Raw genomic sequence first — 19367 nt, 5'->3', positions numbered from 1 at the left:
CAGACCATTTATAATGACTTATAAACATTGCGATAATGTGTTATGCCTTTTGGTAAATATTTATACCCATATTTATAATGCTTTACAAATGCATTACGATACATTATGAAGGTATGTTCACTGAAAGGCCACATTGATTTTGAAAACATTTCACAGTGTCACAATATAGCTGAGTGCTTTGGCTTCTGATTAAAGGCTTATTTGGAAGGAATGTGCACATTTTATAGGTCTATATATTTTCATGTTGTTATTACAGATGCTCCCCTGCTTGCAAAGGAGATACGTTCCGAACAGCCGTTTGTAACTTGAAATGTTTGTAAGTCGTTATTCAACATAGTTTTAGGGCATAATGAAAGTACAAAGACCTAGGATGTTGTGAGTACGCACGCTATGCTGCTGGTGAGGAACTGGTGCGCAGAAAAAAAAATCATGTTTTGGACAGGAAACGGGAGCCCGATGAACACAATTTGGACTTAGAGTCCTCTTTGCGCGTTTGTCTGAAAGTTTGTAAGTTGAAAGTTCGTAAGTAGAGGAGCGTCTGTATTTTCTTCTCAACAAATTTGAACAAATAAAGATAATAAAGAGACATCATGTTGTACGACAGGTAAAGAAGATTATTTCATGCCAATTATGAAATCTCTCAGGCATGTAAAAAATGCATAACAGGTATCTACACTGAACTTAAAAGGACAGATCAACGGACACATATTCTGCAGACTTATAGTCAGACATCGTCATGTGAGTGGGTCTGCACTCCTGAAAAAGAATTAGGTGTCCACAGATTTGCCTTTTCCAATGATATTATCTGCTGAAGGGAAACCTCCTCTTTGATTCCTTGATAGAATCGAAATGAACTCTGCAGGTGGGAGCACTGGGCAGGGCTTACATCTTTACTATAACACTGAATTTCTGGCAGATGAGAAGGGGATCTTTAAGGGCAATGGAAGACATTATATTACCTTAAACGCAATTTTGAGGAGCCCTTAATGGCAGCCGTTGATGAAGCTTGCATTCATGCTCTAATCATGTATCCCAGGGTGGAGTCTATCCCGTGTGATGTACGGTAGGGACACACCATCACGTCCCCTCGACAGCTTACCAGCTCATCACTGGGCATGAAGAACGCTATTGAAACTTTGATGAATACATTTGTCCAAGACTAGGTTAGCAGTTTGGGATGGGCTAATTAATCCCACCGGAGAGCTGAGGCAGCACAGCAGCTGCCTGACCTCTGAAAGCCATGGGATTGTTCTTCTCTCCATTATCTTACAGTAAGTATTAGAGTAGTGAATGGGTTTAACTGAAAGCTAAAATTACAACCTTTCCAACATGCAAGTAACTGCCATGTAACCCTTATACAGCAAAATACTTGTCACCATACCTTCTGCCCTATTGTCCATGTGCCATTTGATTGTTACTTTCCCACAACCAACTCAAGCACCCATACAGGTTTGAATGCGTAATGCACCAGGAAATGTAATAACAATTATCTCTAACGAGAAGGAAGTGATGTGTTTATTTTTTATTTATTTTTCTGTTTACTTCCTTGCAGGCAGATTCAGTTGTATCACACAAAAGACCCACAGCTTCTATTTCTGATAGAAAGCCAAGCCAGTCATTCTTATCATTCCCATTTACAGAAACAGTAATTCAACTATCTGTAAGATCTTTCGTACGATGTCATCCCTAAGCTATACTCTGGGGTATTTCCATTAAGCAGAAGCAAATGCCTTTTGGTGACCAATTTCTCCTCCTCTCTCAGTTTTGTTCAATATCTGACAGACGCACCGCACTGTCTCTGAGTGAGTCCCACAGCAAAGACAGTAAAGCTTAAACTGCTCCTTTAACATATACCCCATTATCTTGAAACACCATTAAGATCTGCTGGATGTAATAGCTGCTCACATGACTGGGATTGGAGAAAAAGGTGGGGCAGTGTGGCCGAGCGATTTAAGGTACTATATTAAGGCTTAAGTCTCTTTGGAGGTGAGAATTCAAATCCTACCTCAGCCAAAACAACTGCTTTCACGCATGTACCCCGCAATATCAGTATGGACTTTAGTGGGTGGTGCAGCTGAGCAATCTACGATGCTAGCTTAAGGCTCCAGTCTCCTCCTAAGAGTGGGTTTGATCCTCACCACTGCCAGAGGTCCTACTTTGATGCATATGTCCAATGGTAAGAGTCTGCATGTGTCCTTAGCAAGTACAATGATGTATTGTGTGGCCATCAAACGTCCAACATTCCTCTGTCTTTTGCGAAACAGATAGTTTGCAAGGAAAACGTTCCCAAGGTTGAGGACCTTCAAAATTATGGTATTATCTCCAATATCTCAGTCAGGACGTGGGTGAATGCAAAGAGTTTATTCAGGCAGCTAAAGAAATCACTGCAATTACATTTATTTGGCAGACAGTTTTGGGAAAAGCAATGAACTAAGGAGGCGAATGAACTGAGGAGCCAGGTTAAGTACAGTTGCTGCTAGGCTAAGCGTCCACCGCTTACAGTGTAAATAAGGACAAGATAACTGTGGGAAAGAGAGATAAAGAAACGATGTTTAAAACTTTGCATGAGAAATAGAGAGACACACACAGTCATACGCCTTGGATAATTTCGGGAGAGCAGTTAGCCTGACTGCATGTCTTTGGAATGTATGGGGATATTGGAGAGGGAACCTTCAGAAAGTGAGGTGAAGATGCAAACTCCAGACAAACGGGAGAGGGGTAGCATTTTAACCAAGCGAGAAGGTGTGAGGTGACAGTGCTCAAGAACAACAGTATGCTGAGCATGAATGTCAGGGGCATACCTAGAAATTCTAGCCCCCCCCTGATAAAATGTCAGCTTGGGCCCCTCCACCCAATTTTATGTATATTTATATGTACATATATATGAGTATGAGTACATATATATGTATGAGTCTTTGTCAAGTGTTGGGTCCCCTACACCTGCTACAGTATCCATGTCTCTCCCAAGTCCGGTTCAAAAATGCTGCCTGCAATTACACAATTCTTTTATTCATTTTATTCATTCTTTTATTTGCATTCATGTAACATAAAACCAAAAGACAGATTCATTTAACACAGGTATGTCTCACACCTGCACTCTAAGTAAATGTATTCAATATAAACGTACTGTACAGCTTGCTATTTGGTTATATATTGGGTTTAGAAAACATATTTAAATGAAAACATTAAAACAATGGCCATTTTTCATCAAATGTCATCAAATGTCTCCAACACAACATATGATTTTTTATTTTTTTGGTAATTTTGCAAAAAATTGAATAATACAGTTTTGATTATGCCTGTAATAAACTGTTAGACCCATTACTGCTTACTAATCTTGAAGGCCTGGGCAACTTTCTGCTTCAGTCTTTGTACAAAACTCAAATTAAGTTCTGACTCCTCTGCTTTTCTTCGAGTCCCTTTTTGAGTCTTTTTGTGAACACCTTTTTTAGTCTTTTTTTGACTCTGTCCCTGAGACTCTAGAATCTCCTCCTTGAATTTATTGATTTTCTTGTCAATTTCAGCTTCCACCGCAGCACCCAGCTCTTGTGCTAGTTTCTGAGTGTTTTCCAACCTTTTCTTCTCCCGCTCTTCCATGCCAATCCTTTTCTTCCCCTTTGTTCTCATCCCTTCGATCTCCCCCTCCTTCTCCCTAATCTTTTTCTCTACTTCCCAGTACATCTCATGTGTGTAGAAATCTTCCCCATTCATGGCCATCATTCGCTCAATCATGGTCAACAGGTGATTCACCTGGTCCCTATTGGATGAGTCACTGTTGTTGAAGACGTGGTACCTGTCCCCACACTTCCTGATCACCTCCTTCAGGTCTGGGTGAGCATGCCTGACAAAGTCATGAATGGTCTGCTTTTGGAGGTCATCTCCACGAGTGAACAGGATGATCATAAATTTATTCGCTTCTTCACCAAAGATCTCCTGCAGAGCTTCGACACACATCTTCTCCTCTTTTGTGAATCTGTTCAGTTGCATCACCACCAGGAAAGCATGTGGCCCTGGGGAGGAGACCTGCATACATTTCACTATCTCTTTCTGTATTTGTTCACTGGGCTGGTCAGTGTCAAACAAACCTGGTGTATCAATAACAGCCACATGTCTATTGGAAATGTCACAATATTCCTTTTGACACTGGTGGGTGACAGACACATTCTGCAGTGCAGATTCAAATTCCGTCCTGCCCAGGATGGTGTTTCCAACTGCACTTTTCCCCACTCCTGTTTTACCCAGCAGGACAATCCTGATTTGGGGGCAGTCAAAGTGGTGTGGGGGTTTATCTTCACTAGAGCACTGCCTATCTGAAAATGAAAGTAACCACACTGTGTTTGTATAAAACCACATTGTGTTTGCTTAAAACAAAATAGCTCTTTTTAAATGGTCACCAACACACACAAAGACAGGAAGCTATAGCATCATTACAAACATATCCGTCACTGTAGCTGCTGAACCCCAACTGGAGTCATGGGGGGGGGCACTGGAGGCTATCCTAGGAACAAGGGGGAACCAACCCTAGGCAGTCACCAATACACCACGGGGTGCACACACAGGGCCAATTTAGATTTGCCAATCAACAAGCCATGCACTGTGGGTGGAAACCCACGTGGACAGCATGCAAACTCTACATAGAATCGATCTAGGACTGAACCCAGGACCTTCTCACTGTGAGGCAGCAATGCTAACTACTGCCCCACCATGCCACCAAACAAACATCTCTGAATATATTATTTTTCCCCCGAACGAATTTATCTATACCTCACTCAAGGTATCGGTAAACACCGAAACATCTCAGATCTATACTAGCTAATTATACAAGTCTCATTACAAAAACCAACAATGAATTAAGAAAATATACTGTGATGGCAAGAGAAAGTAAAGGCTACAAATGACCAACCTGTGTATCTGCAGATATTCATTGTTCCCTGGAGATGAGCTCAGTCTGCTATTGTGCTTTAAAGCTTCTGCATCAGTATTTATGTGACTTAAAATAATACGACTGTTCTCCAGTAGTCCCTCCTCCATTCATACTTCCCAAAATGAAATGTGCCAATCGCTTCTCGATCTCAGCAGGGTGAAATGTTCCCCTGTTCTCAGGGCTACTTATATCAGTGCACATTCTCATCATCCTTGGAGAGCTACTGGACCGGTACAGCTGGTAGCTGATGGTAAATGTCCAGAATTTTCTGTCTTCCTGTCAAACAACAATGTCAAGCTGCTGTCAAGCTTAATATGAAGAAACAAACTTCAGTTTGCAATCACGCTTTTTTCAAATAAATATTTGAAGAAATGTCATGAACATTAACAATTTAATTATAGCAAAGAAAAAAAATTGATTAACCTTACTTATTCATAAGTTTAATTCTCAAGTGTTTAATTAATTCACACATGTATCTCTGTGACCGGTGAACCTAGTGAGTTTTAGATTTAATTTAATAACACAGAGAACCACGATAGTAATTTTTCAGCAAACAATTTATTTGACAAGTTTATTCATAACTACATAATGAAAGTATCAGGTTTGGCGCCTGTATGCATGCAGCTCTATGAAGTTTTTTTTTATAATGAAACCGTGTCAAGTTTTAATGCTGTGTTCCATCTGAGCCTGTAACTCGGGAATTACACATCCCTAATTAGAAATTTCAACTGGAACACCCCTGTAGTCTGAATCCCTATTCGGAAAGTCGGGGGAATCTAACGACCCTGAGCTCAGAAATCAAGATGGCTGCTCCCTTTATCAACAGAAGTTAAAGCTGTAGTTTTATACTGCTTCTTAGTACTTGTATCTTATTTCTGGCTCATTAAATCAGTTGTACGCACTGAACTGTCCAATCGCTATCTGCAGACATGTCGCTACATTGTTTTTATGCATAAATACTGCCTAATGTGCTGTTATATACAGATATTGCTGACAATGGCTAAGAATTAACCAGGCTAGAACTTTTTTTCAGAAAGCAGGACTGCTTGTCAGGTTTAAGGTAATCTGGGCTAAATGTAAGTGAACAAAGACAAAGACTAGTTAAGCTGGGCTAAGCAAGAAATCCCGCTGTTTGAAGCAGGTCCCTGGTATTGCTAAATGTTTCTCTGGCTTTCTGTACTAGAACACACTTAACTTAATGTCATTCCCAGCACCGACTTCTGACCTTCCAGGTAAATATATTATTACATACGGTTAGGTAAATTCTAGACAACTTTAGAACGTGTTTTTTGCGACACTGCATTGATGTCTTCTGACAATTTTAATGATGACAATTAGTAAATACACCACAGCACTACTTTATGTTTGACAATATTATTACAGAATTATTTTTGTATGCAAAGTCAAAGTGAACTTTATTGTCATCTCTGCTATATACAAGTATAGAGCGAGTCGAGACGCCATGGTTCCAGTTTCACAGAGTATACAGAACAAAAGGCACACAGACTTTGCATATATAAAGACAAAAAAATACACTACAAAATATAAACAAACCTAAGTAGACAAGATAAAAATATAAACTCTGCAATTAATAACACCACTAAGTTTTTATATAATTTAAAAACTGCGTTGTGTGAGGGTTTGTATTTAGTAAAGACTGAGAATGTTCCATTTTGGTTTAATTTGTAGTTATTTTTTGTGCGCCACTCTAAGGACTGCTACTCAATTTCATTGTACTCTGCGCCTTGAACATAAAGGAATGTTATCTTAAGTTTCTAATCTAATACACCACCTAGTGGCCGGTCCTGTTACTGGCCCTGGGAATGAATTGTCTTTAAAGCCTCCATCATACGATGTACGTTAGGGCTGCCATTGAGGGATATTCCATTCTATTTATTAGTGTGTGGCACCTTCCTCGACAAAGTTATCCCAAAACTAATGGCCAAGATTTTGTATGATTAGCACCAGAGACTTGCAGAGGGGAGGGAAACCAAGACACCTGTGGTAATTGTAGGACAAAAACAAACAGGAGGGCTTAAGAACTTCCCAGCTGCTTAACTATATCAGTCTTTTCTCAAAGGAGAAGGTTCACCTTTACCCACTGCTACTGAGACCATACAGAGCACATTCTCTGGGGATGAGGTAAGTCTGTAATTGCTCTTTACAGCTTCAGTATCTATCTGAATTAAAATCCATCCATCCATCCATTTTCCAAACCGCTTATCCTATTGGGTCGCGGGGGGTCCGGAGCCTATCCCGGAATCAATGGGCACGAGGCAGGGAACAACCCAGGATGGGGGGCCAGCCCATCGCAGTCTGAATTAAAATGATACCACTATTCTCCTATAGTCCCTCCGCCATTCATAATTCCCAAAAATAAAATATAGCAGTATCTCCTCGATCTCAGCCGTGGGGGGATGTTCCCAGTGCTACTGAGACCATACAGAGCACATTCTCAGCATCCTAGGAGAGCAGCTGGACCTATATGGCAGCAGCTGACTACCGGTAAATGTTCAGAATTCTCCATCTTCCTGTTAAACAATGTCAAGTTGTTGTCAAGCTTTATATCGTGACACGAGTGAGCGCTTCTGTGCGAGCAAGTAGCTGATTTGCATGTTCCAGCATGTCCTGCTTCCATCCTGTAAATATCCCTGTGTTTGTTGCTGTAAATATGGTACTGTGACCCAAAATGTGCCGTGTTCCTACTGTACCTGTGCATGTTCCTGGCAGTGTTGGGCATTTCAAGTCCAGAAGATACAAATCTAGACAAAAACTTTGTTTCTACCAATCAGTTGAGCATAAAGACCCTTTAGTACTCAAGTGATCAAGAAGGACGACTCGAATACAGGCTATGGGAAGGTAAACCCCTCAATGGGGTGTTTATTGCAAAGAACAGGCATGATAAGACATGTAGACAGAGAACATTGACCAAACAAGGAGCAGAGGACTAAAAGACGTTAACATATGGGGCTAAACAAAGGGGCAAACACAAGGCAGCTATGGCTGGTTAACAAGAGGGCAAGAACAAGAGAAAACTAACAAGGCTCAGTATGGCTGGAGCCACGCCCGAGGGAAAGACAAACAGGGCGGGTCTATACGTGACAGTACCCCACCCCGCCCCCCCACCCCAAAAGGTGCGCCCTCCGGGCGTGCCAAGCTGGCCGGAGAGGGGTTCCAAGGGACCGTACGAGAGGACGGGCACATGGGGCAGGACCAGGGACGCTGCATAGGGTCGAACACCAGACGCGCAGACTTCCATGACCAAGGACCTAGAAAGACGAACGAAATGAGAACCAAACGACCATGACACCACTGGAATCACTGAAAACACGACATCATGGGACCAGGCAGCACATTACCGCAATAAAAACAAGTTCTGGAAAAAAAAGTTCCAGAATCCACAACCTGGTGCCTGATTAAGTCAGAACAATTATAATAAAGTACAAAATAACAGTAATTATTATAGTGATAATAAATGTAAGGCAAGGACATACGGTACTGTACTGCACCTCGAGTCGACGAATCGCTGTTTTCGCCAGCGTACATATCTACCTACTAACGTACTGTACTATTAATTAGCCGAATTTTTTATATACGATAATAGCCTTTAGAATGCAATACGGCAGTCAATTTGTAAGCATGTGTAAGCAGGGGCGCCGCTAGCAATTTTGGGCCCTATGACAAAATATGAGGTTGGGCCCCCCTACCACACCCATTCAGATCTCTGGGGGCCCCTAAAGGGGGTGGGCCCTTAGAATTGTCCCAACTTTCCCCCCCTTAGCGGCGCCCCTGTGTGTAAGTAGCATGTTCTTAACCCAGGGACTGCCTGCATATTTCATTATTAAATGTGGCCGGCAGATTGATTTCCATACTGGTCTATGCTGCTTTGGTGCTGGTGTAGCTGGAGAATCAGCTTCGTCTGCAGGTGTTTTTGCGACAATTGTCAGTTCTTAAATGAGATAGCAAAGTTGCTGAGTTTCCTGGTGAAACTCGCCTTTCTTGCGCACATTACAACATCTGATGACCCATTTTAGCATCGGGATTTGCGGCAAGCAATCAGCAAGATTATCACTGTAAGCGCCTCCACAGTAGAACCTCGGAGGAACGGAATCGGACGGAGTTCCGATGATCTCGCTCATACACGCATACAGACACATGCATATACATACACACAAATTCTAACTCTTTCCGGGGGTTTCACGTGATATATGATGATCTGGTCAGCCACTATATAGGGGACAAATGCGCCTATAGTTAGAAAACATAGTCAGACCGTCTCCAAACACAGCCTGGAGCCACTCTTTTGATCTCTTAGAAATTTTTTACACCACACAACAAACAAAAACAACGACAAACCACTTCACAAGTCTGTCTCTAGGCGTACATCTTTCCTCTGGTCTACATAACGTGTTTGTGCAAAGTTACCTTAGACAGCCAATCACCAGCGACTTTAGATCTTTACACAAGTATGCTGCATGCTTGTTAGCTCACAGACACTGAGATTTACGATTTGGGTATAGCAATTTGTCACCAGCAGAAAATTGATTGTTTGATTCTCGATACGATTGGAGCATTTCGGTCGGTACCACAAAAGTACCGAAGTTTGGTACGCAGCCTTATGTACGTTATGGTGTGCGGCCTCCTCTGGATTTACCATAAATATCATTTAAAAATTCCCCGCTTGGTTTTAAAGCAGAAAATTAAAACAGAAATAGCGAAAAGAACTGCTGTTTATTTTTTTTTTAAGAATTGATTTTGAAACCGAAAATTCGAAGAAGGAACCATACACTGATTTTTTTTATCCTCTGAGCCATCTAGCATTTTTAAAAATGAAATTAACCAAGTAGCATTACCGTCTCGCATTTCTCCTCCATCGGCTTCCCTGTGAGATGCTAATCGACTGTTTTGATTTAGCTGTGAATTCCCAATTTAAAATGTTTGCTCATACAATTGTTCCATTTTGGTATCAAAATACTTCCTGCGGCAAGACAATGGGAGAGATGTGCATTATGACTTCCAAACTGATGGTAATACGTTAACTTTGGCCATCCTGATTAATACAACAAATTATTGTTGTAAATTATTTTTCATTCTTTTACTGCCATTCATGTAAAGTAAAACCAAAACACAGACTCATTTAACACAGGCATGTTTTATACCTACACTCTAAATAAATGCATTCAACTTACAACTGGTTGCTATATGGTTAAATTTTTTTTAAAAGACATAACAAAACAATATATATATATATTTTTTTTTTTAATTCTGACACTTTTGAAATTATACTTATTTAAATAAACTCAGCTGAAACAGAAAAGGAATTTATTTAAACTGTACATTTAAAATATAAGATGAACAATACCAGTTATTTACTTTTCACAGAGTGAAAAAAGCATTTCTTACATTCTTTTATTGGCATTCATGTCAAATGAAACCAAAAGACAGATTCTCCTAACACAGGTGTGTCTCACACCTGTACTGTCACAATAAATGTGTTCAGTATAAACCTACCAGTTGCTGTAGGATGACGTTTAAAGGCTTTAGAGTGTCTTTAAAAGATGGTGAACCTTACTTCTAAAAATGTGTTAAATTATCAACCAATGTTATCAACAAATGTCTCCAATACAACACATAACACTTTAAATTTTTTTGTCTGTGTTGGTAATTTTGCAAATAATCATCATGTCTATAAGTTTTTAATGACTGTAATGAAAAAATTCATAAAGAATTTTTTTAGAGCCATTACTGTGTACTAATCCTGAAGGCCCCTACAACTTTCCGCTTCAGTTTTTTTGCAAAACTCAAATTAAGATGTGACTCCTCTGCTTTTCTTCGAGTCTCTATTAACATCTCTGTCATCTCGCTTTCAATTTCCTCCTTCATTATACTGATCTTCTTGTCAATCTCTGCTTCCACTGCAGTACCGAGCTCATATGCTATTTTTTTGTGTTTTCTAACCTTTGAGGTTCCATTAACATCTCTCTCATCTGCATTTGAATTTCCTCCTTCATTTTATTGACCCAGAGCAGCACCCAGCTCATGTGCTCGTTTCTGTTTGTTTTTCAACCTGTTTTTCTTCCGCTGTTCCCTGAAACCTTTCCTCTTTTCTCTATTCTCTCTATTGATCTCCTTCTCCCTCTCCTTGATCATGATCTCCACCTTCTTGCTAATCTTTGTCTCTGCTTCCCTGTACATCTCCTGTGTATAGATATTTTCCTGGCCTATCAATAACAGCCACGTGTCTATTGGAAATGTCACAATATTGCTTTTGACACTGGTGGGTGACAGACACATTCTGCAGTGCAGATTCAAATTCCGTCCTGCACTTTTCCCCACTCCTGTTTTGCCCAGCAGGACAATCCTGATTTGGGGGCAGTCAAAGTGGTACGATGGTGCATAAACCTCATCTTCGCTAGGGCTCTGTCTATCTGAAAATGACAGTAACCACACTATGTTTATTTGTATGTTATTTATAACTATGTTGGTCTCATTAAATGTTTAACTAACAAACGCACATGGATCCACACGGAACTTTTGTGGGAAAACAAAAACATTGTTAAGGGCTATAGCGTCATCATATATTACCAGAAATAATTCCCCAAATCATCTTGTTCAACTGAGGTATATTAATTTTTATCTAGTCCTACAAATTGTTGAAACGCTACGGATCCCCGGAAGGGACATAGAGGGGGAAAAAAATCCGCAATTGTTAACAAAAAAAAAAAAATGCATTTTTGTGAGATCTCGCAATACTAACTGCGCTGTACCCATTTAAAGTACAAAAGATATAATTTATTTAGGACTAATTAGTATAAACCTAAAAGATACAAACATGTCCTGTAAGGCACGCTTTAAGCATTAACCTACAGGGGACAATGTATACCATGTAACTTTCATATTATAAGAACATAAGAACTACACAAACCAGAGGAGGCCATGCGGCCCATCAAGCTCGCTTGGGGAGAACTAAACTAATAGCTCAGAGTCGTTAAAATCTTATCTAGCTCTGATTTAAAGGAACCCAAGGATTCAGCTTGCACTACATTATCAGGAAGGCTATTCCATACTCTGACTACGCGCTGTGTAAAGAAGTGCTTCCTTAAATCCAGCTTGAAATGTTCTCCCGCTAATTTCCACCTATGGCCACGAGTTGGTGTATTTAAACTAATGCTGAAGTAACTATTTGGTTGAACAGCATCCAAACCTGTTAGAATCTTATATACCTGGATCATGTCCCCCCTTAGTCTCCTTTGCTTGAGACTGAACAGATTTAGCTCAAGTAACCGTTCCTCGTATGACATTCCTCTAAGACCAGGAATGATTTTTGTGGCCCTACGCTGCACCTTTTCTAAGGCCACAATGTCCTTTTTAAGATATGGTGACCAAACCTGCACACAATATTCTAGGTGAGGTCTCACCAAGGAATTGTATAATCTTAGCATTACCTCCCTTGACTTAAACTCCACAAACCTGGAGATATACCCCAACATCCTATTAGCCTTTATTATTGCTTCCCCACACTGGCGAGAATGGGACATGGAAGCATCAACATACACACCAAGGTCTTTCTCATGATTTTTTTCAGTGAGACCCATGAAATACCTGTACTTTATATTTCTGCTTCCTAGATGGAGTACCTTACATTTATCGACGTTAAATTTCATCTGCCAGGTATCGGCCCAGTCACTAATTAAATCAAGATCCCGCTGTAGCTGCTGAGCCGCTAATTCAGTATCTGCTACACCACCCACCTTGGTGTCATCTGCAAATTTCACCAGTTTACTGTATATATTGATATCCATATCATATATGTAAATTAGGAACAATAGTGGTCCTAAAATCGAACCCTGCGGTACCCCACTATGAACGCAGGCCCACTGTGACATTGTGCCTCTTATAACTACTCGCTTTTTCCTATCTGTTAACCAGTTATCGATCCAGGTTGCTACGGTACCTAAAATACCTGTCGCTTTGAGTTTAAGTACGAGCCTCTTGTGGGGGACAACATCAAAAGCCTTTTGGAAATCTAAGTAGATGACATCATAGGCCTTCTTATCATCAACTTCCTGAGTAGCTTCCTCAAAAACTCCAACAGATTCGTTAAACAGGATCTACCTCTCCTAAATCCACGCTAGCTATCCCGCAAAATGTTATTGGAGTCTAGGTAATCTACCATTTTCTCTTTGATTATAGCCTCCATAACTTTACCAGTTATACAAGTTAGACTGATTGGCCTATAATTAGACAAATTACTTCTATTCCCTTGGGCGTTATGAAGGCGTGCTTCCAATCAGGAGGTACCACACCTTCAGATAAGGATTTTTGAAAAAAAAAAATGTGTTCTTATATACATTTATTTGTTATTAATATCCATTCACTGCCAGTGACTGTAAAAAAGACAGCTGGACTATTGATCATAAAGTGCTCACACAACCATTGAAATATTCATTAAAAAATTTACCGTAAAGAAATTGTCATGCCCGGCTCGTCCGCTCCTCCTGTGTGCCACGCCCCCTGCTTACCCACATGTGTTTCCCGGATCGTACCCAGCTGTGTCCGTTTGCTTTCAACCAGTCTTGTGTATTTAAGTCCTGGTCTCCCCAGTTTTCCTTGTCTGTCATTGATGTTTGTTCGCGTGAGATCCCCGTTATCCGTATTAAACCCTCGTTCGCCCCGATTCCTGCCTGCCTGTCTATTTTTGGATCGCTCGCGCTTCCTGAGCGATAGCCCGTCCAGCCCGTCCTGCACGCCCGTGACAGAAATCTGTAAAATGGGTGTTGCTTGGTTTTGTTGAAAGATACCGCAGCCGGAAAAAACTGAATAAAGTTCGTTTTACCATGGAGTCAGAGTTAAGTTAAAGGTATATCTCTCTGTTATTCTCTATCTATGACGTATACATGTATGGAAATTGAATTTCAAGTTATAGTCATCTTATCACATAAACCAAAAAATGAATTAAGAAAATATACTGTAACGACATGAAAAAGTATGATGCTGCAAATGACCAACCTGCATATCTGCAGATATTCATTGTTCCCTGGAGATGAGCTCAGTCTGCTATTGCTCTTTAAGGCTCCTGCTTTATTTGTATGGCTTAAAATAATACTACTCCGATATGGTAGTCGCTCTTCGATCTTGGCAGAGGGCAAGGTTTTCCTTTACCCGCCTGAGACCAGATAGGCTACATTCTCATTATTTTTGAAAAGTAGCTGGACCGGTTTGGCAGTGCCTGCTGGTAAATGTTAAACAGTTTTCTTACTCACTGATAAATAACATCACCTTGTTGTGTCGTGACGCAGGTGGGGAAAAATCCACTTGAAAGGGATTTATTGGGGAAACAACACACTGGGTAAACTACAAAATGAAAGGACCATGTGGGGTCAACAGTAAATGGAGGGAACAGGCATTGGGGACTCGGGGTCACTGCTGGGTCGGTTGGAATGCCCTTTCCCACACTGAATTTCGTGCACATCATACACTTCCCGCTGAATTGGGCATCAGAAACCCAGAGGCATGAAACACCCGAGTCAGTCGCCACCATCCCGTCACAAGACACATAATCCTGGCTATGAATGGCTGTGGCCATCCCTGGATACGTGGATCTAGGGAGATAAGGTCGGTTAGTCCCAGAATGTCACCACTTGCCTTCCCCATCGCACCGTGCTCCGGTCCTTTTCCATACACGGAGCACACACTTCATTGAACCTGTTTGAATCAAAACAAGGTCATTTTCCCCACATGGGTCATCAACGACTGGTGACAGCAAAACCTAATCCCCAAATCCAGTGGTATCCTTAGCTAAACTCTTAGCCTAGTGGTCTGCCAGGTCATTCCCATGACTGATTTCATCAGTCCGCATTGTGTGGGCCTGGCACTTAATTATTGCCACCTGTTCAGGTAGCATGAACGGGTTCCCCATTCCTGGTCAGAAAACCTCTCTGTTTATACATTTTTAAATTGCGTAATATTACTTCTTCTTAAAAGCGTGAAATATTTCCAGATCGTCACCCTCTTTTACGATGTTCACATGCCCGTACTGCACAGCGTATGTGCATGACGTCACAGCAGGCGCAAGTCACTGCGCTCACACCCACTGATTGGCAAAAAAACTGAGTGGCAGCATTAGCGTTCAGCTTCACATCTAAAATGAACACATCTGTGGTCGTTTTTCGTTTCAGCCTTCAGCGCAGCACTCAGTTCATATGCTAGTTTCTTTGTGTTTTCCAACGTGTTCCTCTCCTGTTGTTTCCTGCCGTGGCCGATAGCCTTTGGGATAGGCTCCGGACCTCCCACGACCATGAACAGGACAAAACCATTTCGGAAAATGGGTGGATGGATGGATGGACCACAAGCTGCAATATTCTGACACGTTTGACACAAATGCTGTTATTGAATACTTGTATTAAAAGGAACAACAAGATTATGTTTTTCTGCTCCAAAAAGAAGGAATTGGCCAATGGGGAAAATTCTTTTAGCTTTCTTGTCAATCAAGTGTAGGAGCACTTGCAGGTGCCTGTGTCAAAATACCAATTTAAGTTTAAGAGTTTTATTTGCATATCACCAGCTCAAAGTATCAGATTGTTTTCAAAGGTGTTTACCAAATATTTATTTATTTATTTATTAAGAATTAAATTAAACTTAATTTAAATAAACCCAACTGAAACATAAAATTAATTTATTTAATTAAACTGCACATTTTATAATCATATAATATGAAGAATACCACTGATTTACTTTATACAGCATGGGGTAAACCATTTCTTACATTCTGTCATTGGTATTCATATAAAATAAAATGATGAACCTTATTTGTAAAAATGTCTTCAACTGCTGTTATGATAATCATAAGCAATGCTTTATTGATCCCTGTGCCTTCACAGCCCCCTCAACTTGTGTTTTTTTGGCAGAGTAAGCTGTCTGTGAAAAGTGGCCACTTGTGGGGGTATCCAGAGAGCCGGGGATTAAGAGCCTTGCATAAGGACCCACAAATGTGCTGAGGCTGGGTTTGACCCAACAACCTTGTGATTATCGGCACACAGGCTAAGCCCAACGAACCAAACATTGCCCTTCAAGAAATGCTCCACAAATTGTCAACAAATGTCTCCAGTACAACACATAACACTGTTTTTATTTTTTGTTTTGGTAATTTTGCAAATGATTTAATGTTTCATCGTGTCTGTAATTACTGTAATGACAAAAAACTGTTAGACCCATTACTGCTTACTAATCTTGAAGGCCTGGGCAACTTTCTGCTTCAGTCTTTGTACAAAACTCAAATCAAGTTCTGACTCCTCTGCTTTTCTTCGAGTCTCTATTAACATCTCTGTCATCTGCCTTTCAATTTCCTCCACCGCTATATTCATCTTCTTGTCAATTTCAGCCTCCAGAGCAGCACTCAGTTCATATGCTAGTTTCTTTGTGTTTTCCAACCTGATCCTCTCCCGCTGTTCCCTGATGTGATTTTCTCTGTTCTCTCTATTGATCTCCTTCTCCCTCTCCTTGATCATGATCTCCACCTTCTTGCTAATCTTTGTCTCTGCTTCCCTGTACATCTCATGTGTATAGAAATTTTCCTCATTCATGGCCATCATCTGCTCAATCATGTCCAGCAGCTGATTCACCTGATCCCTATTGGAGGAGTCCCTGTTGTTGAAGACGTGGTACCTGTCCCCACACTTCCTGATCACGTCCTTCAGGTCTGTGTGAGCATGCCTGACAAAGTTATGAATGGTCTGCTTTTGGAGGTCATCTCCACGAGTGAACAGGATGATCATAAATTTATTCGCTTCTTCCCCAAAGATCTCCTGCAGAGCTTCGACACACATCTTCTCCTCTTTTGTGAATCTGTTCAGTTGCATCACCACCAGGAAAGCATGTGGCCCTGGGGAGGAGACCTGGATACATCTCACTATCTCTTTCTGTATTTGTTCACTGGGCTGTTCAGTGTCAAACAAACCTGGTGTATCAATAACAGCCACGTGTCTATTGGAAATGTCACAATATTCCTTTTGACACTGGTGGGTGATAGACACATTCTGCAGTGCAGATTCAAATTCCGTCCTGCCCAGGATGGTGTTTCCAACTGCACTTTTCCCCACTCCTGTTTTACCCAGCAGGACAATCCTGATTTGGGGGCAGTCAAGGTGGTACGATGGATCTTTGCTAGGTCTATCTGAAATGACAGTAACCACGCCATTTGTAAATAACCACCCTATCTTTGTACATAACCACATTGTATTTCTATACAGTACTGTGCAAAATTCTTGTCCAGTCACAAGAAATATTTAAAGCTATTTGATTAGGTAGTAAATGCACTTTTGTTCAGAACAAAAAACACAATTTAGAAGTAGAACAGAAATTAAGAGTAATAATAAAAACTACTAAGAATTTCTTGTGTTCTTTAACATGAAGGTCATCATTTTCAAAAACGAATTAAGAAAATATACTGCGATGACAAGAGAAAGTAAAGGCTATAAATGACCAACCTGAGTATCTGCAGATATTCATTGTTCCCTGGAGATCAGCTCAGTCTGCTATTGTAAAGCTTCTGCATTAGTATCTACAGTATGTGACACCACTATTCTCTTGTAGTCCCTCCCCCAATCATACTTCCCAAAAATGATATTTAGCAGTATCTCCTCGATCTCAGCCATGGGGGATGTCCCCAGTCCTACGGAGATCATACAGAGCACATTCTCAGCATCCTAGGAGAGCAGCTGGACCGGTACGGCAGCGGCTGATGGTTAGTGTTCAGAATTCTCCGACTGCCTGTTAAACAACGTCACAGTGTTGTCAGGTATTTTGGAAATATGATACTCTGTGGTCATGGTGATTAAATTACATAAGAGAGGGTTTCACCTTCGGGGGTGAACAGTGTTGCTCTGGAAAGTACCTGCAGAATAGCTCAGCAGTCTCCTGTTTGTAATTCCCGCCAGGGGTTTTCCAGCCTTTACTGCCACGCTTTCACTTTCTGTCTTGGTCATAGCTCTGGAAATGGTTGTGCTGAATGACAGGGGTTATAGAAGAACCAGTAGGGTGGTTTGCCCTGGGTGTCCTTCTGCCAAACCGAGTTTCTGTCAGGTGGCCTCATCTGTAGTTTCTCCTCTGGCACTGGAAGCATAGTATGATTTTGTCTTCCAGGCATGAGCAATGTAGGGGTGACACTGGTTAATTAGGTATCACTCAGGTTAATTGGGGGTCACTCTGGTTAATTAAGGATCACTGTAGTTGCAGCATTAGGGGTCACACTGGTTAATTAAGGGTCACTCTGGTTAATTAGGGATCACACTGGTTAATTAGGGATCACTCAGGTTAATTGGGGGTCACTCTGGTTAATTAAAGGTCATGCTGGTTGCACCATTAGGGGTCACACTGGTTAATTAAGGGTCACTCGGGTTAATTAAGGGTCACTCTGGTTAATTAGGGGTCACACTGGTTAATTAAGGGTCACTCTGGTTAATTAGGGGTCACACTGGTTAATTAAGGGTCACTCGGGTTAATTAAGGGTCACTCTGGTTAATTAGGGGTCACACTGGTTAATTAGGGGTCACTCTGGTTAATTAAGGATCACTCTGGTTGCACCATTAGGGGTCACACTGTCACTCATCAGTGTCATATGTGGGTCAGGCCATGTAAGAACCCACTTAGCAGTCCGAACGGCTCTCTAATCAGCACCATGCATCTGGTAGTGAAGTAGGGAGGGCTAGTAGTTACAGTATGTGGTACAAAATCATACACCTGCCTGAAGTATTGGAACCCAGGTGATGTAGACTGTATGTCATTCCCTCTCCAGTTCAAGTGGAATTCCCCATCTCACAAACTTTATACCTGTTGATGACCGAAGGCTGTAGATGGAATACAGGTGAGCTCACCCAGTATCTCTCAGTATCTTGTGAATTACAGTCAGTCACAATGAGTTTCTCTCCTTCAGATCCCACAGATCTGTAAAATCGTCATGGCTTGGACCATTTAAAGCCCTGTAGGCAATAACCAGGATTTTAAACCTTACCCTGAAATCAACGGGAAGCCAGGGCAGAAATGATAATACAGGTGTCATGTGCATCTTCTGCTAACTGCCACATTTTGAACAGCTTGGAGACAGGAGACAGAAGTTTTATTTAGTCCCGAAAACAGAGTATGATAGTCGTCCAAATGAAGCGAGATGAAAGCAGGAATAAGCATTTCAAGCTCAGCTGTAGGTACTATTGTGAGGAACATAGATTTGTCTTAAATGAAAAAAGCAAAATTGTGTAAGTGATTTAATATGAGCATCAGAAGATAAAGACTGATCTAAAACCACCCCAAGGTTACATACATTAGGCTGAGCTTTTGACGAGTCAGGCAGTATCTCATAACTGATAGCCTCCCAATCACTGGGGCGTGATACAATCATAATCTCAGTCTTATGATGATTCATGAACAAGCAATTATTAGAGAACCAAAT

General features: G+C 41.1%; 1 protein-coding gene and 1 long non-coding RNA gene across 2 annotated transcripts; both read right to left on the bottom strand.

Moving 5' to 3' along the window:
• Positions 1–3001: 3001 nt before the first annotated feature.
• Positions 3002–17604, bottom strand: LOC125748854 (uncharacterized). The gene is made up of 3 exons (XM_049025513.1): positions 17410–17604; positions 16140–17096; positions 3002–4310 (listed from the first exon to the last, which is right to left on the bottom strand). Exons 1-3 carry the CDS (start codon positions 17429–17431, stop codon positions 3322–3324), a joined length of 1968 nt encoding a protein of 655 aa, XP_048881470.1. The 5' UTR covers positions 17432–17604; the 3' UTR covers positions 3002–3321.
• On the bottom strand, positions 7775–14064 carry LOC125749666 (uncharacterized). The gene is made up of 2 exons (XR_007399978.1): positions 13934–14064; positions 7775–8193 (listed from the first exon to the last, which is right to left on the bottom strand). It is a non-coding gene; the product is annotated as an uncharacterized LOC125749666 (long non-coding RNA).
• Positions 17605–19367: the final 1763 nt, after the last annotated feature.

This window comes from Brienomyrus brachyistius, chromosome 9 (genome assembly GCF_023856365.1).
Source record: "Brienomyrus brachyistius isolate T26 chromosome 9, BBRACH_0.4, whole genome shotgun sequence".
Classification (NCBI taxonomy): Eukaryota; Metazoa; Chordata; class Actinopteri; order Osteoglossiformes; family Mormyridae; genus Brienomyrus; species Brienomyrus brachyistius.
This window is presented reverse-complemented; position numbering and strand designations above follow the sequence as displayed.